A 21,276-nucleotide genomic window follows, 5' to 3' on the forward strand; every position below is an offset into this window, starting at 1 on the left:
GTCAGCTAAAAGCTAACTATGCATGGACATTATAGCTTAACCAATGGGAATGCTGTTGCTTAGCGCGTGTGTGCGCTTACGGGTGATAGAATTGTATAAAGCTACATAGTAGACAATAGTAAAGCGAATTGAACCTGCTTCACGTTGAAGTGTCGTTCATTCCGTCTCGTGGAGTCGACATCGGCATCTGGTGACCCCGACGTGATATGATCGTGGGTAGAGTGGAGCCGAGAACGCGAGGGATCCTGCAGCCAGCGGAGAAGTAGCTGGGCGCCCGAAGAAAGGCGGATCGTGGCCACGGCTGACCTAGTGAGTCAGGACTGACCTGGTGAGTCAGGGAGCAGGATGGGAATTGCTGCATCAGCAACTAGAATGGAAATTGCTGCATCAGCAACGGAGCGTGCTACTATAGAAAGTTTGTTAAAGCTCGCTCAAAAGACTGAGACTGAGATCTCGAAAGACGATTTAATTGACTTACTGCTTTTTTGTAAGCAGAAAAAACTCATAGAGGAAACTTATCAGGTATATAAGCTCGAATCCTGGGAGCGAGTGGGAAAAGAACTGTGGGATGGTGTGCAAGTAGGTTCAAAAGAAGCTCGGCGACTTGCGAAAATATATCGTCCCGTGCGGTTAATGCTTGAACAATTGCACGGGGAGGCTCAAGTCGCTGCTGCTTTGCGAGAAGCACTCTGCGGAGGAAAAAGGGAGGAGAATGGTTCAGGAGACTTCGAGTGGACTGAAATTACTGAGCCGAGTCCATGCGAGGAAATGGACAATAAGGAAAAAGGGGTTTCACTTCGGCAGGCGTGCCCAGTAACTCTAGCTGAACGAGAAATGTGGGGGGGAGTAGATGAGTATCTTCCACCGTGGGAGGGGGAGGAACGACCACCCCCGGAACGACCAGCTCCCACAGCGCCCGAAATGGACGTGGATCCGGTTAAAGCACCGTTCCCGGATGGGTCGGACGACGATGACGGCATTGTCCGAGGAATGCGACGAGAACTTCGGGAGCAAGCGGAGAGAATGACAGAGTTATTGGGACAAATGCAGCGATTGGACGGCGGGTCCAGGGCAAGGGATGTGAAGGCAGCATATAAGGCTGCCCATAAGGCTATAGTAGAGGGGTTGGAGAATGTGGATAAACAATTGGGACAATGGGAGGCGCGAAAAGGTACTTCTAGCTTGAGGGCGAGTGAAGAGGTTATGAGACAGAAAAAAGAGTGGGTACTGCAAATGGTCAAAGAAGGGAGTATGACAATTGATGAAGCAAAAAATTATTTGCAGACAAAGTTTGGCCTGGAGGGCTGCCTTTTGGGCGGAGAGGTTGAGGAGTTATGGAAGATTCAAAAGAAACGAGAAGCAGCTGGAGGAAGCGATCCGGCTGAGGAGGGGTTGTTGTTGTGGCTCCGAGCCACTGTAAGTGGAAGTGATGGTGGGGGGAAGTGTAAGGATGTGGCGCCACCTATTGATCCAACTTTTAACGCGGGAGCGCGGTATAAGGGATTGATAGAGAATGCTCGGTTACAGGGGGACTTTATATTAACTCCAATAGCAGCCCCCGTAGTAGTGGGAGCCCAGGGCCCCAAGTGGGAGCCTTTAGATTGGAAATTGGTGCAAGGTTTACAAAAAACAGTGATGCAATATGGATATGATAATAAGCTAGTTCGAAACCAAGTCTCTGCTTTGTTTAAATATTCTAGTATGATTCTTGCAGACAGCAGGGCTATAATGGAACTTCTGCTTTCCTCTACTACCTATATGCTCTGGCTAGCAAAGTGGCAAGAAAGGTTGGAAGAAAAGCAATTGGAAAATTTAAATCGTAGTGTGGATGATCCATTAAGGATCGCCACTCTCGACCAACTGATGGGAAATGGGCGTTATCGGGCACCTGAGGCCCAAGCAGCACTTCATCCTAGAGTATTACAACAATCAAAAAATGCAGCTTTAGCAACCTTTCTTGCTCTGCCACAGATAGGAACACCTCAATTACCATATACTAAAATAATGCAAAAGCCAGACGAGCCTTTTTTCGGCTTTGTCGACCGGCTAAAAGATGCCCTGGATATGGCACCTAATGTGCCTCCAGAGATGAAAGCGATATTGGCTAAGGAATTAGCAATACAAAACGCGAACCAATCCTGTAAACAACTGTTGGCTACTCTGCCTCCAGGGGCCTCAATTATTCAAATGATAGAAGTATGTTCCCGAGCACCAATGGTTGAAGAAGAGCAGAAGGCTAAAATACATGCCGTGGCTTTGGCCACAGCACTTAAGGAGGGGAGAATGTCTGGAAAGGGGGATAAAGGAGTGTGTTTTCAATGTGGCCAACCAGGACATGTGAAAAGGAAGTGTCCCAACAAATTTAGGATTGAAGGTGTGGGCCCGAAAGGATTTAATGGGAACTGTGCAAAATGTCAAAAGTTTGGACATAAGGCAGCAGAATGTCGGTCACGATATTATAAGAACGGTACACCGTTGCAGGGAAACGGGAGCTGCCGCGTTATGAGGGACGCGGCGAATAAATATCCCCGAACGATGGCTGCCTCTGCGAGCTCTCCTCCGCAACTTGCGGAAGTGCAGGAGTCGATCTGGCCGTGGCAAAATCCACAGTAATTAGAGATTCTGATGTGCACATATTAGAGTCTACGTGCACTGGTCCCCTGGGGAAGGGCTTATCCGCTTTGGTGATTGGCCGTTCCTCAGCTTCAAAAATGGGCATTTTTGTTCTACCAGGGTGTATTGATGCTGATTACTCTGGAAATATTGGTATAATGATTAAAATTTTCAATCCTCCTATTACTATTCCAGCACTGAGCAGGATAGCCCAACTGATACCTTTTCGAGCCATAGTTCCTAATCCTGGACAGGCCCAGCATGGAAACAAGGGCTTTGGATCTTCTGGAATCCCCCAGGTCGCCTTTTGTGAAAAGATAACTACTCAGCGTCCGACGAGACTCGTGAGTATGGTGGGACCAGATGGTGTTCGTCTTACTGATGTTGCCATGATGATTGATACAGGTTCAGATATCACTATCGTTCCCAAGTTTGCATGGCCACCTCAGTGGGATCTGCAAGAAATTGATGCTCCTGTGACAGGTATCGGAGGGCAATCTCCTACGCAGGTTAGTCGATGTTTTGTAACAGTCATGGATGAAGAGGGAAAAAGAGCCATGATAAAGCCTTATGTGATGTGCACATCGTTGTGGCTGCTGGGAAGGGATGTTCTGGCCCAGTGGGGAGTCATCTTGCAGACACCTTTTCCCTAGCGGCCATTGGGGGCAGCTTCCGCCCTACCTTAAAGTTAACATGGACCACGAAAGACCCTGTGTGGGTGGACCAATGGCCGCTGCCAGAGGAAAAGCTACGTCACCTAAAGGAACTAGTCAAAGAACAGTTAGACCAAGGTCACATTAAGCCGTCAACAAGTCCTTGGAATACCCCTATTTTCACCATTAGGAAAAAATCAGGAAAGTGGAGGTTATTACATGATCTCCGAGCTGTTAACGCATGCATGGAAAACATGGGAGCTTTACAGCCAGGGTTACCTTCACCTGTTATGCTCCCACAGGCATGGAATTTGCTAATAATTGATCTGAAAGATTGTTTCTTTACAATACCCCTCGATCCAGAGGACAGTGAAAAATTTGCCTTCACGGTTCCTACAATCAACAGGGAAGGCCCATCAGAGCGATACCAGTGGGTAGTTCTTCCCCAGGGAATGAAAAATTCGCCAACCATCTGTCAATGGTTTGTGAATTTGGCCCTGAAACCGTGGAGGGAAAATCACCCAGATTTGATTACGTACCATTATATGGATGACATTCTAGTAGCAAGCCCTGAAGTTTTACCAGCCGTGCAGGAAGAGGAATTAATTAACTGTTTAAAAGAATTTGGTTTGGTCATTGCCCCTGAAAAGGTTCAAAGGCAAGCTCCTTGGAATTATTTAGGTATGGTTATCACAGAGGCTAGAATTAGACCCCAAAAGCTTAAATTGCAGACAAATATTAACACTGTTAACTGTGTGCAAAAATTAGTGGGAGACATTCAGTGGATCAGAAATTTTTGTGGTATTACAAATGAAGAAATGGAGCCGTTGTTTCAACTGCTCAGAGGAGCTAAAGAGCCTGCGGAAAAGCGGAGCTTAACTCCGAAGGCTGCCACAGCTCTAGAACGGATTGAGGAAAAGATAGCCGAAACAGCTGCTTACAGATTCCAGGAAGGGTTACCAATATCTTTAGTGGTTTACAACCGAGAAAAGGAAGTGGCGGTAATCATTGCCCAGATAAATGAGAAGGGAATCTTGTTTGTACTCGAATGGGTTTTTCTCTCAAGTCATCTACGCCGCACTTTAACTCAGAGGCATGAAGCAATTGGAATGGGAATTTTGAAAGCTCGGCAACGTTTACGAACAATTGCCTTTAAAGAGCCTGACAATATTATCCTGCCTCTAAAGGCTCTGGAGCTAGTCGAAGAATGGTGCTTGCAAAGCGTAGAATTTGCCTTAGCCATTCAGGGAATTAGAGTGGACAATCACTATCCTAGGCATCCCCTCTTCCATACCTCTTTGGAGCTGGAAGAACGAGAGATCCAGAGCTCAAGACCCTTATCAAACACGATTACTGTGTTCACGGATGCTAGTAGCAAAACTGGAAAATATGGGTATGCTTTCCGAGAGTTAGATCTTTGGAAAACACAAATTCGGAAGGAGACTGCATCTGTGCAAGTCCTAGAACTAAAAGCCGTAGTTTGGGCATTTCTAACCTTTCACGATCGACCCATAAATATAGTCATTGATTCCTTGTATGTGGTAGGCATTGTTCAACGAATTCATAGGGCAATTATAGGGCATGTAAACAACCATAGTCTCCAAGCCTTGTTTGTTCAGCTTTGGAACATCATACAGCAAAGGAAGCATGCTTTTTGGGTATCACATATCCGTAGCCATACTGCACTCCCTGGTCCTTTAACAGAAGGTAATGCAGTCATAGATAGTGCCGTGTCAGCAGCAGGCATTCCTTGTTCGGTGGAACAGCAGGCATCAACTTCTCACTCATTTTTCCATCAGTCTGCTCGAGCGTTACAACGCGAATTTAAAATTTCCCGAGCAACAGCTCGTGCTATTATTGCTGCTTGTCCTGATTGTGCAAGATTGACCCCTTTACAGGAAATGGGTACTAACCCGAGGGGATTGCAACCAAGGCAGATATGGCAGTCAGATGTAACAGAATTTGCACCCTTTGGGCGATTAAAGTATTTACATGTTACTGTGGATACCTGCTCGAAGGCTCTCTGGGCGACCCCTGCCACTTCCACAAATGCCAAGTCAGCCTGTAAACATTGGGCTCAGGCAATTGCTGTCTTAGGAAAGCCTGACATCATAAAGACAGATAATGCACCTGCGTATAAGAGTAACACCTGTAAAACCTTTTTCCAGCAATGGGGAATAATCCATCAGACGGGCATCCCTCATAATTCTGGTGGTCAGGCCATTATCGAGCGTCACCATCAAAATTTAAAACAATTATTGTTTGCTTTGACAAAAGAGGGGGAGAAGAGTCCCTACGAATTAATCAGTAAAGCATGTTATGTTTTAAATTGGCTTAACCCTCGAAATGATGATAACATACCTATTTTCACCCATTTTTCTAAAAACTCAGCTGATTTTTCAGGAAAAAAGGTGCAAGTAGAAGTTTTCTGGCCGCAGAAACAGATCTGGGAAGGTCCAGTCGAGTTAATTACGTGGGGACAGGGTTATGCTTGTGTACTTGCAGGAGACGGAACGACTTGGGTACCAGCCAAGTGGGTACGACCGTGGTTGCGGAAGAGACAGGAACAATTAATGGACCAGGATGTCAGAATGGATCAGGTTCAGCTGGTTGGTAATCATATTGATAACGGTGACAGGGATAGTGCAGGGGAAATGGCAGACAGAAATTCAGCAGAGGGAGAACATTTGGGTCACCATAGCTAATCAGACAGGCCAAAATGCCTTCTGTCTTAGCTTGCAACGTCCAGGAGACCCTTTCTGCACTTGCTTGATAGGTGTCCCCGTTTGGCAACCTCAGGAATTCAATGGGTATGTAGCTAATTTTGCTCTGCTTAATGATACTCTATTAAATACCACTGTGTGCCCTTACCAATTAGGGCGAACGGCAAAACAGTTAGCCGGGTGCTGGCAGTGTGAAATCATCAAAAGTCTGAATGGCACTTTGACTTCCCCGCCGGAGGAATTAGACTTGTTGGGAAGTCTGAATGCCACAAATGCCACCCGAAACGGTGGATGGGTTAGTTTTGAACCACATGGCAAAGGTGCACTTGAAGAAAGTACATCGCAATGGGCGACAGTTAACTCGGGGCTGAAAATTAATGATGTTTATCTTCACACATATACCCAATGTAAATTAACGAGCTTCTCTGCAAAACGGCTACCACCAGGAGTGTTTTTAATATGCGGAGATCAGGCGTGGAACGGAGTACCGTCCGGTCCACAAGGAGGTCCATGTTATCTGGGGAAACTGAGCTTATTTCATCCTAATATATCCCAAGTGATGACCTTTGTATCCAAAAGGAAGAAACGATCGATACATGAGTTAGACTGCATGAAGGTCGGGGATCCAAGGTTTTGGTCAAGGGTCAAAACTATCTTTGTGTCTCTGCTTGTCCCAGGGAGCACTGCTGCACGAACAATGACTTCCTTAAAACAGCTAGCATGCTGGACAAGGAATGAGTTAAATTTAACATCAGACATTTTAGACCAGCTATCGCAAGATGTAGCTAGCGTAAATCATGCAGTTCTGCAGAATAGAGCCGCAGTAGATTTTTTGCTATTAGCACATGGGCATGGGTGTGAGGATTTTGAAGGTATGTGTTGTTTAAACTTATCCGATCATTCAGAGTCTATCCATAAAAAGATTGCACTCTTGAAGGAAGGGCTGCACAAGTTAAAGGAAGAAAGTTGGGGATTGGAAGATTGGCTCAAATCGTTAGGCTTAGGACCATGGATTACAGAAATGTTATACCACTTGTGCGTGATCGGAATGGTTATACTTGTGCTTCTGATTATGTTACCTTGTTTTTGCCAATGCTTGCAACGCTTGATGCATAATATTGCTAATTCTGTTTTTGAAAAAAGAGGGGGAAATGTTGGGGCCTTAGCGATTTTGCAAGAATACGAGGAGCTGAGGCGATGAGAACCGAGGAGCTGAGGCGGTGAGAACCGAGGAGCTGAAGCGATGGGAACCAAGGCCACCCGGAGAAGATAACGCCTGTTAGCAACTTTTTAATGAATTAGGCCAGCCATAACCAGATAAGCATCCGGGAGGCCCAGCAACAGAGCATCGGGAAAGAATGCCAGTCAGCTAAAAGCTAACTATGCATGGACATTATAGCTTAACCAATGGGAATGCTGTTGCTTAGCGCGTGTGTGCGCTTACGGGTGATAGAATTGTATAAAGCTACATAGTAGACAATAGTAAAGCGAATTGAACCTGCTTCACGTTGAAGTGTCGTTCATTCCGTCTCGTGGAGTCGGCATCGGCAGCGGGAGGGCAGAACGGTGCCTCTCTTGCTGCCATCTCCGTGCTGTGCTGGAGGCAGCTTTCCTGCTCTCAGCAGAGAAGTGGGTGGTGGCAGGGGGATGAGGAAGAGGTGACCCGACCTGCGCAAGCTTGACTTCCTGCAGTAACGCTGTGAGGCTGCAGAATGGAGAGGCCTCTCGCTTAGGTCCTTTCACCATTTTAGAGCTCTCATTTGGATGGTATTCCCTTGATTCATAGCAGTTCTATAAGCCCTTTTTTGGACTGGAACTGACAGATCCTTTTCTGATATCAGCTTGAGAAATTCTACCGATACCCACGCATTATTGCACAGTGTCCTTTTTGTCTAACAAGGCTTTTATTTATAAATTCCAGCCTTAATTTTTTAAAATATGTAATTATAATTAATTTAATCCTGATATTTAGAAATCAATTCTGATATTACAGTTCTACCCCTTCTAGTAAGAGTATATTTTTGTCCTTGCCAGAGTTGGAGATGGACTAGCATTGAATGAAGCTCAATTAAATCTTGCTGCTCCACTAGTGTTGCAGATAGTTAGGCTCCGGCGGCCGGAAGATGTCGTGCTGTACGGAAAGATAGGGCCCCTAATAGCCAATAGTGTTAGTTTATGATGTAAGCAGACGGATGTGACGCTGTAAACCTTAGCTATATAACACCTTGTTACCCATCAATAAACGCCATTTGCCGTCCACCACATTGGTGTCAGCGAGCTGATGGCCCGAGCGGCCTGGGGGTGGTCGCCGTGCCGTCCCTGAACCAGGTCGCCACGCCGTTTGAACTGCAACAAGTGGTGCCGAAACCCGGGAATCATCGCCTGGACGGGTGAACGGTGGCCGGAGCGGCAGGACCAGCCCGGCAGGGAGGACGCTCCCGGACGAACAAGGAGGATGGAAGCCCTTGTGAAGGTCATATCGCAATTACATAAATATTGGGGGATTGATTGTAAGCCAAAAGATTTACTCTCGCTGTTGCGAGGCTTTTAAAAATTAAGATTATAGACCAGCCGGTGGATATTCTCCACCCTGAAGTGTGGGACAAATGTACCAAGGTGTTAGCCGAGGAGACGATGTCTTCGGGTTGTGGGAAAAACCTTAAGGCTTGGGGAAAAGTTGTACAGGCATTGCAGAAAGCTAGAAAAGAGCAGGAGACCTGGGTGGCGGTACAGGACTGTTTGTTGGTCACCCCGAAAATAGGAGTCGGGGCAGCCGCACAGACTCTGCACCCCCCAGATGATGGCAATTCTGCTGAGCCTAAAGATCTGCAAGGGGGCGATACGTCCCCTCAATCCCCGAACCCCGTCCCGCTTACAGAGGAGCAGAAACAGCCGAAATCTGTTTGGAGCGAGCTAGCCGAGGAAGCCAGAAATATCGAAAAGAAGTCAGACCATGGAGACACCTGGGTCAGACCACCGCCCTATGCCCCTGAAAATGGCGCTGAGCCACAAGGAGAAGGGCAGGGCGAGGATGCTCCCGGCGGGAACAGACGGGAACCGTTAGATAAACAAGAGGGGGAGGAGAACAAGAAGGAGAAAAGCGGTGGGGGTGACCGGACAGGTGAGGGAGGCCCCAGCGAGGCGCTGAGAACCAATGGGGGTGACCGGACAGGTGAGGGAGGCCCGAGCGAGGCGCTGAGGACCGATCAGAGCGGCCATTTCACAAAAGGCGCCTTCGCGAGTAGAAGGCGGGGCGAGCCAAGAGGGGGGGAACAGCCCGCCCACAACGGAAGTAGGCGGGACGGAAGTAGGCGGGGCCGGAGCCCAACGAAAAAGTACCGGAGCCCGGAAGTGACCAGTCAGTCAAGTTCCGGCTCCGGATCAGGCACTAGTGAGGACGAGTGGCTCACAACTGATTCAAACTTAAGGAAGGAGAAAAAGAAGGTAAACAGAACTAAGGGCCAAAATATTCCCATTTGAATTAAAGAAAAACCGCGAAAGGAAGAAACCCCTCTCACGGACTGGAAGGAAATAAAGATCGCGTGTGCCGAGTGGGCCCCATCAGCCGCGCTAGCGTTCCCGGTCCAGGTGACAGAGGCGGGACAGAGGGTCCACTCGCCGATAAAATCTAAGGACGTACAAGCGATTGTTAAAGCAACTGCGGATAAAGGGATTAATTCTGCCATGGTCTCAACCCTCATAGATGGTATCTTCGGGGGGGACGATCTGCTCCCGTTCGATATAAAACAAACTTGTAGGCTGATCTTTGGTGGAGCAGGGATGATCGTTTTCAAACAAGAATGGGAAGACAACTGTGCGAGGTATTTAGCCCTAGTAACTGGGGCAGATCACCCATTACACGGCTCCAGCCTGCAGCGGTTAATGGGTACAGACCCAACAATGATCACACCCCAGGCGCAGGCCCAGGGCCTGCGAGCCCATGAAGTTAGGACAACTACTCGTGCGGCCAGGGAAGCTATTCGCACAGCCTGTAGAGTTGTTGCCAAACCATAGCCATGGTCCACAATAAAGCAAAGTGAAAGTGAGAGCTTTACACAATTTGTAGATCATCTCCAAGCAGCGGTCGACTCTTCGTCCCTGCCCACGGAGGCAAAAAGCCCGGTCGTAGAGGAATGTTTACTCCAACAATGCAATTCCGCAACCAAAGAAATCCTGCGATTATTGCCGGTGGGGTCAAGTATCGCAGACATGATTAAGCATGTTGCAAAGGAAGAGCATCTGACCCCAATTCAGGTGGCTGTTCACACCGCAATAGCCGACGTAATGGCATGTTCTAAATGTGGCCAGGCAGGCCATGTTGCAGCAAACTGCCCTTGGCTGGGGGACTCGCTGGCAGCGCTCCCCCCACGCCAAGATCGACCCAAAGGTCACTGTCAGGAAAGATGGCAGAGTCAAGTGGTGCCCGCTTAAGTCTATTAAACCAGACCTTCAAAATAAAACTAATGAAAATTGTGAGTTTCTGTTCACAGGACCGGATCACCGGACGCCCCCGTAACCCGTACGCCCCGGTGACAGGCGTCCCGACTGAGCCTGTGAGTTCCACACTGACCGAATCCAGAAAACGACAAAACAGCCTCTGCAAGAGGGGGCCGCGATGCCTTTGCGTTATCTTAATTTTGCAATTTGTCACTATAGGACAGGTAGAGTCACACCAGCCCTTTAAATGGGTACTTGAACAGATCGAACAATCTCGAGCAATTAGTACAAAAATAACTACAGGGTCACCAGTTTTCAGTGCCATGCCTTGCCAACTAGCACCCATTGAACCCTGTTCCAAAACGCAGCGGGTACGAAAATTTGTTCACCGGTTCGCCGTGGTTAACCACCCTGATATCCACCTTGATAGGGCCGATCACAATGATCATGATGACACTGATCTTTGGACCCTGTATATTGAATAAGCTCATGCCGTTTGTCAAGAATCGGCTAGAGAAGGTTAACATCATGTTAGTGGAACGCCGACAACGGCTTTAAGAATATATCCACTCAGTATTACCCCCAAGTTATCCCAAGGTACACCCTATTCCTACACCTGGGTATTACCTGTCATCCCCTACCTTCTACGCGCCTTCTTCTTTGTGCCTTATGTTTTATGTCAAGTTTATGATATATAATTTTAAGATTGGTATAAACTATAAGAATAGAATAAGATAGTAATAAGAATAAGTAAGAATAAGATAGTTGTATTTTGGCTAGTTTTGTTATGCATAGGGAGGGGGGAAATTGTTGCAGATAGTTAGGGTCTGGTGGCCGGAAGATGTCGTGCTGTACGGAAAGATAGGGCCCCTAATAGCCAATAGTGTTTAGTCTATGATGTAAGCAGATGGATGTGACGTTGTAACCCTTAGCTATATAACACTGTGTTACCCATCAATAAACGCCATTTGCCGTCCAGCACATTGGTGTCAGCGTGCTGATGGCCCGAGTGGCCTGGGGGTGGTCGCCGTGCCGTTCCTGAACCAGGTTGCCACGCCGTTTGAACTGCAACAGAAGACTGGGCAATGCAATAATAGACCGTGATCCAGAGTTCCCCACCACTGACATGCACAGAGACTACGGACCAACGGGACGCTGCTGGATCCACGGTGGTGACTGTCTCTTGCAATCCTATCCCAACTGCTTGCTAGATTTCCTTCTTTCCCTCCCTTTGCTATCGCTATTTTCTCAGTACAACACATGAACATTTTGTTTGTGAAAGTACTCCATAAATTTCCTTGATAGGCAGCATTTGACCTCGTTTGCACGTTGATCTCACTCTGGATATAACAAAGAATCTTCCCGGCTCGGCTCTTCCCGGACTGTAACAACAGCTCCAGGAAATGCAGTTCACTGGGCTGTACAGAGATGACTCCCTGGAGCAGAGCCCATCTTCAGAGCTGACTGCCCTTTGGCTGCTGCCCTGGACTGTCCTGCCAGTCTGCCCCATGCCCTCCTGCTGTCTCATGGCCTCTCTGTGATACCTGATAGAGCCATGAGGAAGCTGCAGAGATGCCGAGAGGGTGGAGCTCGTGGGGGAGGCTGCGAACGGGCAGCAGAAAAGAGCCCTGTGGAGCTCAATCCAAGGCACAGGGGATGTTTACTCTCAGGACACATACAAGAAAAGCTGAGGATTTCTGCTTCTAAAGAGCCCTTCCCAAGGGTGACAGGGGCATCTCCAAGAAAATAAACTGAGTAAAAAATGGCAGAAACTCCCTTCTGCAACCCTCGTCCTTTAGAAGTGGCAGAGAAGATGCTGCAAAGGCCTCTCAGCAGCGGACCTGATCTCATCTGAGAGAAATTCTGAACCTCAGAGTTAGTCCCCCCATTCCCAGGCACCCTCTGCTGCTCGTGACACACTCTGCTTGGATGAAGCAGAATTCAGGCAAGGGAACCACACAAAGACTTTACCAATAAAGAGAGAAGCAATGTGCAATTTTAAATAACACAGGAAATATTTTATTAAATAAAATTTCTCTTGCACGCTGCTGCAAGAGAAAATAAAAACTTGTTTCGGTGGGGTGAGGCCGAATACGTTACCCCATTTAAAAAGAAGGAAAATGTCCATCGTGCACTAATTCTGTGTTTTGCACCACTGCTGTCAGTAGCTTCGCCGGCAAGTGGGCCACGAGCTTTACTTAGGGTCCTAGGCACAGTGCTGATGGATGGTAAATTGAGCATGACAGGCTGTCCAGCTGTAACGTTGTTGGACACCCTCTTTTACCTGTAGGTTGAGCACTAAGCTCAGCTTTCACAAAGAATGCTGGGCTTACAGGCCTTCCAGCAGGCCCACAATGATTATTGAATTGAGGGAGTACTTTGGGAAGTTGGCTGTCCCATTGAGCCTTGTGTGGGTTCAGGCTCTTTTTTAACAAGCCAGTAGTTCTTTCTACCATCCCATTTGACTGGGAATAGTATGGGATGTGGAATACCCACTGGATTCCTTCTTGCTTTGCCCATTCTTCCACTTTTTTACATGAGAAATGTGAGCTGTTATCACTTTGGATAATAACAGGAGGAGGTAGATGTGAGAACCAAAACAACAGTCCTTGCACCACAATCCGCCCCTTGGCTTTCCTGCACTTAGTTGCTGTAAGCAAGCCAGAGACCCCTTCCACTCCTGTGAGGAGGCCCATTGGCCTTCTTGGCCATGACGGCACGTTGCTGACTCATGGGTAACTTGTACACTGCCTTCACCTTCTTCTATTACTTCTTCACCAGTGGTAATATTTAATGCAACAGTCTTTTATAGCTATTTACCATTTACCCTTTTTGCTGAAGCATCTCTAAACCACATGTTTTCTGTTGGTGTTCCTTCAATGACGGTTGGTACATTCAGAATTGCTGAAGGTTTAAGAGGTTGTTCCAATGCTAATGGATCTGTTTTTACAGGCATCTGTGATTTGGGAACCTTAGTATGCCCTTCAGTTAGCTGCATATTTTCTGCAGCTCCTGTTAGGTAGGCATAACATTTTGTGGTAGTGGGGTTTGGTGCAATTCCTTCTGGGGGAGCAGTCCCCTCTAGGATTGCTTCTAGTAAATGAAACGGTCCTATAGTTTGTACAGGTTGTCCTTGATGTATTTTCTCAATCTGTTTAACTGCTCAGACTAAGGATAAAAGTCCTTTTTCTCCCATTCAGAACGCTGTAGTTCCCTTTCTTTAAATGCAGTCAAGCTAAACAATAAATATCTTCTTGTTCCATCAGGGCCAGCCTGTAAGTAAGTTACAGTAAGTAACAGTAAGTTACTGTAACTTAGTAACAATAAGTTACTTGCTATAACTTACAGTAAGTGGCATGTTCAGTGCAATCCCATGCAGCTATTAGAGGTTCGTGGGGGTGTTCTGGTCCCAGGGACTGAAATTTTTCTATTTCTTCAGTCGGAATTTTCACTACCTCTTTGTGTTCTAATTCCCACTTCCAGGGTTTGCCTTTCCTTAAGAGCGAATATAAAGGACGAGCAGTGATAGAATATCCAGGTAGGTGCTTCTCCAATATCCTAAAGTTCCTATCAATCATTGTAATTTTTTCCTTGATCGGGGCATTTGCAGCTCTTCATTTTTTCTTAAGGTATCTACAGGAATCCCTGCACTGCCAGCTATCCACCAAGGAAGGACAAGCTGCTGTACTCTTAAGAGATGTGAAACCAGAACAGTTCCCCCATTCTCCATTTACCTATACTGAACATGAACACACTTTCAACCCCTCACTAAGATTTATAAATGACATCTTAGAAATGACACTTAATCTGTTAATCTCTTGTATCTAGCCCTTAGCAAAGCCATATCACCATTGAAGTATAGGAGAATAGAGCTTACATCTCCCTCAAAATCCAGGCCAGGCTTTTTTTTTTAAAAAAAAAAAAAAAAAAAACTGAAATATTTACCCTTTCAGCAGTTTTTCTAGCATATGATGGAGAAGTGATCTCCAACAGAAGACATTTTTAAAGTGCCAGACTGCCAGATTCAATTCCTCAAGAAGAGTGCCTTTGGAAAGAAATGTGTCATCTGCTAAGCCTGCAGAAGGAGGTCTGTTGTGCTGCTCAAGAGTTTCTTATACAAGTGCTGGAGAGTTCTAACCAAGCTGATTTGCCACTGAAAATATTAGGTACGTGGAAAACTCGGTAAGAGAGATAAAAGAGAATGGATGGGGAATGTAAGAGGAGCAGTGAGAACAGTTGTAGGGAAAAGGGTTCTAAAGTGAATATGCTGCTGTGAACAGAATAACTGCCCTAAGTACCTGCAGTTTGTCTGTGTGAAGGGGGCTCTGCAAAGCCAAACTGAATTATCTAGCACAGGGACGAAAAACAAGTAAACCTCTGTTACGCACCCACCTGAGGACCAAAAGAAACCCAAGTTTAGTATCAAGGAATCTCTTCTAGTTTTATAGCTTTTTAGTTCATTTTACTTAACTTGCCTAATTGTCCTTGTATAAGAGCTAAAAGGTAATTGGGATAGGTTCACAGAAGCTAATTTAAATTGTCCTGGCTTCCTCATCTTCAGTGGAAAGAACTAAGATCATTTTCTTTGCCTGGTATTTGGGACCTTTGCCAGCCATGTGCTGTTACTTTTGATAGCAGTTGATTGGTAATTAATTCATGCGTGGTGGTAAACAAGATACTTTGGGCACAGAAGACCTGCATTATTTGTCATCATGGTCAATTAGTTTTACACTGTGCAGGGCAAGCAGTCTGATATCAAAAGCACTTTTCATTGTTTAAGACCTTGGCCTTTCCAGGCAAAACCTGTAAATTATTTCACACTCTTTGCCTGTGGTTTGATTAGACTGCTCTTATTAGCAGTGAAATTTAAGTCATTAAAATGGAGCGTCTTTGAAATTATAGGTCAGAGTCAAGCCTGAATTTCACATGTGAGTAGAGAAAATGATTTCTTCTAATTGTCTTACATGAGCTGCAATAAGGAGCCCAGCTGCTCTCTTTATTCAGGTGCAGTTTCCTTGACTTCTGTGGTCTCAGTTAGAAAAATCTGCAATTTGTTTGCGTCACACGATGTTTTCCTCCAGACACCCTGATGTGTTTCCATGGGCTCACCCTGCAAGGCAGGCACACTTATCTCCCAGTGCATTATCAGGCCATTCCGTGTATTTGCTTCTTGTTAGCTAGAGGATAATTTACAGACTGTTAATATATGCAGAGAGAGAGATGTTTGAGTGAAGTGAAAACAGGCTTCAGACTAACCAAGTACGAACTAGTTGTTTATATAAGGACATTTTCATGGATTTGGAGCTTTCTGAAGCTGTACCATTGCCTATGGTCTCCTTGTAGCATTCTCAAAACTTGTTATAGACAGGGCAGGCTAGATCTCAAACAGAACCTGCCCAGCTGGGTGAGCTGCAAGCTGAAGTTTTGGCCTTGCATTCACTCTTACCTGTCCTCCAATGCCAACAGTTGCCAGTCGGCATTTTATGATATTACGCCTGGAAATGCTATTGCGTGACTGCTGCCCTGGTAATATTCTTGCTGACATAAAATTTCAGTTAACATAGCTGAGGATATGATTTCAGATTCAATTTCTTGTCCAAATATAGTCATCTAGTATTAACTAATCTGTGCATCTTCAGGGCTTTTCCAAAGACATTGTATGAACAAACATGCAGTGAGAGAAAAAAAATGTTTTCTATGCTTTGTTGAATATTAGGTTTCTCTTATAGCCTCCGAAGTTCATAACACTTTTAATGGCTCTAGCTTTGAATCCCAGATCTGAACAGGAGTATAAAATTAGAAGCAAACATTAGTCTGTCCTGATACCAGAAGATTCTGCTCTGAGGAGTGACAATCTCAGGAGGAACTTTCAGATCAGATACTTTAGCTTTTAACTTTCTTGAGATAGACTTGATCCATGGTTCTGTGTGGTCAAAACTTGAGACAAGATTGCCTTTTCTCTCTGCTTTTACTAAATACATGTGTAAGTGCCTGAGATCAATCTCAGTGTTCGGCCAAAATTGCCTGGATCTAAATCTTTGTGCTGATCTCTGCACTCAAATAATGTTGGAGGTTGCTAATGGCTGCTTGCCATTGGAAGTACATTACAACATCCTCATGTTGTAATTGTGTTTAAATTCAGGTTACTTGCATAAGATGTGGAAGACTGAAAAATCATGAAGTTTTTCTGGAACCAGAACACTTCGTATTCTTCCTCTAGAGAGTTTGTGTAGGGTGGAATATGGAAATGCTGGTCAGCAAATCCAGGAATTTAAAGTAATAGTGTTTAATAAGGAACCAGAATGACTTTGTGAAGGCAGGAAGAGAAAGCATGTTGTTGTTTTCTCAAGAGTTTCCAGCATCAGGCTTCAGGCTAAGCTTTGATTTATTTTTTTCACTTGTGTCACTCTATGATATAAATATATTAGGATAGTGCCTTCAGGTCTTCAGTGGGCATGTGCAGGAAAAGATATTTGTTGAAGAGCCCAATATTTGACAGGGAGCACTTGACGCTTGCAGATCCTTACCCTGGTAAGAGCAAAACCAGCTCCAGCAGTGAAACACTGTCTGGGCTGATTTCTCTGCCATCTCCAGGCTTTCCTGTCCTGTGGAAATAGAGCACTGATGAGCCAAGTCCATTATTTCCTTCTTGACAGCTACGGGGATATGACTGATTTTAAAGTGCTTTCTTCCAGCAGCGTTATTCACAGACATATGACAATTTCTGAACAAACAGGGTATAAAAAAGGAGCTATTAAGGAAAACCAAAACATTATTTTAGGTGAGAGCAGAGAGCTGACACTAAAAATCTGCTTTGTCCCTGAAGTCATCTTTGGTGCACAGAACTGCAGTGGAAATTCTGTTTTGGTTCTTTCTTTCGGCTGTTGGAGTGTCAGAAAAGAAGCACAGACTATGTCAGAAAATGATAGCGAAACAAGAAATGCCCTGTCAGAGCAACAACTCTATCTAGGTGGAATTACTGATTTGGGCAAAACTCACTGTATCCACAGCCCTGGCGCTATAATTTCCTCTCTGCAGTATATTGTTGCCATGGCAGATGAAGCCATGAACTGAAGAATTTTTCAGTTCTCTAAAGTCAGTGTTAGTGGCCCCTGTGAGGTGAAACCACACAATAAAATCTGGGGTTTGGTTCCACAAACATGCATATCCTAATTGCCCACCCAAGGAACTCCATTGAGTTCCAGTGGGATGGATCATAGGTGTCAAACTATCCATCTGTACAGATTCATATGTGCAGATATCCATAAGTGCAGATTCAGGGCTTTATGCTGTTGGAGTAGGCAGGAAACCACTTCAGAGAAGAATAAAATGGTTGCTGAAAGCACAAATAAAATACATATTTGTTTAAATGAGTAGGGAGACTTTTTTTAATAAAGCATTGGGAAAACTTTCAGTTTTCTTAGGAATATCAAAACATTTCTAAAGTATTAGCAAATCTTGTAACATTCCTGGTATGTAGGTAAATATATTTATCCATTTCACAAAAGTCTAATTTATGGGATGCAATGGACAAGCAATTTTTCAAGAGTACAGGGTCACAAATCAGTGTCGTAGGTGGGGGCCTGATTCACCAGATCATACTCCTATGGGAATATATTTCCATGTTCAAAAGAACAAAGAGAGATTGGGGTGGGAGGGGAAACTCTTGCACATTTATATTCCTTTCCAGTAACCATTTCTGATCACAGAGAGGCTTTGTGCTCAGCAGCACACAATTCAAGCCTGCTCTTTTGAATCTCCTGAATAATACAGTACAAAATCATAGCTCTACTATTTTGTGATGCTGAAGTGATGCGTATACCATTCCCATGCATATACCATTTCCATATACCATATCTTTATTGATGCGGTACCTCTTCATCGTCACCTTTTGCACTGTTTTCATTTCTGCTCTTGTATTAGTTTCTGATACTTTATTAGGAGAACAGTATTTTACAGTAGTGTTACACTCAGCTGAGGTGAATATTTAAACTCTTTACAAATACAGCTATTATCTGTGTGTGTCCCCATAGTTATCTCCATTCCTTCAAAACTATGTGAATGATATATCTATAGGTCTCCTTTTTTCTTTTCTTTTCTTTTTTTTTAAAAAAATACAGTGTAGCAGTGTATACATATAGCAAATACTACTCTTTTGGCTTTCATCACTTGTATGGTTTTACTGCCACATAATGTTGGTGGTATTTGTGTAGTGTGTGGGCTTAAAGTGCAGAATTTGGGTTGAGTTCATTCATCACAGAGTACATTTGCACAGTGCTAGCTGCTATTATTTTTAATCAGGGCTTTACTAGTGTCTCTACAGTCATACAAAGGAATTTATGCATTTCTGTAAAGTACCTTATTCTGATATTGTACGTTCATGAATAACAGCTTAGGCTTCAGCTTCTGTTGCGTAGAAGTGCTGAATGTTTGGTGCAAACTCCGTATGTTTGTGTGTGTTTCAGATTCTAAAAGTCTGCAAGTCTCAGAAGTCTTAGTCTTTGACATGATATTCCCTCTTTTTCATAAGGCACTCTGAGGAAAGTATATCTAGACTGTATGAACACTTAAATTTCATCTTCCTCATGAAGTATTGCTGCCATCACTAGGGGAGCTTTCATGGCATTGAGTTCTGTCACTTGGAAAGTCCTTTTTCAGCATAATTATGTTTTGCTTGCTGCTGTAGCAGATGCCAACAGCCATGCTTCTTGTATTGGCCTGCCTAACAGCATGCTTCCCAATTAATTTGGCACATTCAGTCTAATGCTTTTTTCTGTACCGCAGCCCCGGACTTGCAGTCTTGGAGATGGAGTTTTGGGAGGCTCCTGCTGAGAGAAAAGGTCCAACTTGCCTCCTCACCCACAGAGTGGAAGCCCCTGCATCCATCATTGATCTGACTGGAGCTGCTTCTTCCTGTTCTGATTCTCGCCTGTGGATGGTTGCCTCCAAGTTCAGCTCAGCTCTGGAAGGAACCAGGGTAAAAGTGGACTAGGAAATACCAGGCCCTCTGCTAGATGGGAAAGGGAAGATAGTGACAAAAGACTTGGGAAGAGATGAGATGCTTAGTGCCTTTTTTGCCTCTGTCTTCCCTGGCAAGACTGGCCTTCAGAAATCTCACCTTCAAATCTCCAGCCAGTCTTTCTTTGCTAGTATAAAGCCCAGAAGAACAGCAGTGCCTCCCCTCTGCCCACAAAATCTCTCAGCTCCAGCTAAACTTTGTGCCCCCGAGTACAACCCTTAGCTCTGCCTTTCTGCCAAGTAAAGGAGATAGTGTCCAAAGTGTTGCAGAAGACGAGGTAGACCACATGCTCTGCCCTCCCCTCCTCTACCCAGACATCATGGAGGGCTCTCAAGAGTGGTTAAGCATGGTTTCCCCTTGTAGATGCGTGTCACTACCCTGAGCTCCTTCTTCCCAGGCTGGAGCTGGCATGCCCACGGAGCCGTTTGGTGCCCTGGGGCTTCTGCGGGGCTGCAGGTGAGGCTGCTGGACCTGCTGTTGCCAATGGCGGTGCCTTGCCTGGCAGGAGCTGGTCCCGCAGCCAGAGCATCTGCGCAGGCAGTGCAGGGCAGAGTGCTCAGGGAGGCATCACTGCTGCCATGAGCAGGGCCAGGAGCAGGGGGCCTTCCTGCCGCTCCATCCCAGTGTCCCCTGACTGTGCGACTGTTGAGATCAAGGGGAGGGTGAGATTGGAGAAGAAGATTCACTCGACTCCTGCTACACAGCACACAAGTGTTTATTGCACATTTACTGCACTGACCCCCCGTGAGAGGGACACCCGGCTCAGCGCGGGGCTGGTTAGCGGTGTCTCTGCCCCGCGCTGAGCTCTCCGGTGCCCCGCAGCTGCTCCTCCTGGCCTGGCAGCCCCATCAACTTCAACAGGACCAAGGCCAGGAGGAGCCGGAGAGGCCCCCATGAGCTCTGGGCCTCCCCCAAGTCTCTGTGTCCTGAGCTCAACTCTGAGCTCGGCTGTTCGGCCACTTCTCAGGCCATCTTCTGGCTGCTCGTCTCGCCCGCGCTTCCTGAGGTGGCCGAGGATCGTTGTTATGGGAGCCCGTGTTCAGGGAGGGGTCACTGTTGGCAGGGCCAGAAGCAGGGGGGCTTCCTCTGGCTCTGTGCTGGTGCTCCCTGCCTGGCTGTCTGGCAAAGGTGAGAAGTTTTGTGGGCAGAGGGACAGGCACTGGTGTCCTGTGCCTCTCCTTGATGACGAGGGCCTCGTGTTCTCCATCGCGGTGCACAGATGTTTTTTGCACCGCCCAAGGGGACAGGGCACCAGGAGGCCCAGGGAGAGGCACTGACGGGCTGTGCCTCTCCCAGATGACAAGGGCCTCGGGTACCCTGTTGTGGTGCACAGATGTTTTGTGCACCGCCCCAAGGGGACAGGGCACCAGGAGGCCCAGGGAGAGGCACTGATGGGCTGTGCCTCTCCCAGATGACAAGGGCCTCGGGTACCCTGTTGTGGTGCACAGATATTTTGTGCACCGCCCCAAGGGGACAGGGCACCAGGAGGCTCAGGGAGAGGCACTGACGGGCTGCGCCTCTCCCAGATGACAAGGGCCTCAGGTACCCTGTTGCGGAGCACAGATGTTCACCCCTAGGGACAGGGGCGCCGGGCCGGTGGGCGCTGCTCAGCACAGCCTCTGTACAGGGGCTGTGCTTCACAGCGTCCCACTGGTGTCATGGGCGGCCCGGCGGTCCCTGCGCCCTCTCCTCCTCCTCAGGGCGTCGACGCGGCGGCGGAGCCCCCTGCCCAGCGCCCGCCAGCCCCCGCAGGAGCAGCCGGGGCAGAGCAGGGAGCGAAGCGCCGCTCGCCAGCCGGAGCCGGCTGTAGGAAGGGAGGGAGCCTCCGTGT

General features: G+C 46.6%; 1 protein-coding gene across 1 annotated transcript; it reads left to right on the forward strand.

The window, feature by feature from the left end:
- The first annotated feature begins 921 nt into the window (after positions 1-921).
- On the forward strand, positions 922-7,190 carry LOC148594920 (uncharacterized). The gene is made up of 3 exons (XM_088523383.1): positions 922-1,064; positions 1,755-2,467; positions 6,346-7,190. The coding sequence occupies exons 1-3, from the start codon at positions 922-924 to the stop codon at positions 7,188-7,190; spliced, it is 1,701 nt and encodes a 566-aa protein (XP_088379509.1).
- Positions 7,191-21,276: the final 14,086 nt, after the last annotated feature.

The sequence above is a fragment of the Tinamus guttatus genome, unplaced genomic scaffold (assembly GCF_059628265.1).
Source record: "Tinamus guttatus ecotype Peru unplaced genomic scaffold, ASM5962826v1 Tinamus_guttatus_pri_ptg000187l, whole genome shotgun sequence".
Taxonomy (NCBI): domain Eukaryota; kingdom Metazoa; phylum Chordata; class Aves; order Tinamiformes; family Tinamidae; genus Tinamus; species Tinamus guttatus.

Excerpts from the sequence above, each read along its gene's own strand:
- LOC148594920 (XM_088523383.1), top strand. The coding sequence starts at position 922 with ATGGACGTGGATCCGGTTAAAGCACCGTTCCCGGATGGGTCGGACGAC. Across the intron at positions 1,065-1,754 it reads ATGCAGCGATTGGACGGCGG|CTATATGCTCTGGCTAGCAA; the intron begins GTCCAGGGCAAG and ends TTCCTCTACTAC. Across the intron at positions 2,468-6,345 it reads GTCACGATATTATAAGAACG|TTAACTCGGGGCTGAAAATT; the intron begins GTACACCGTTGC and ends AATGGGCGACAG.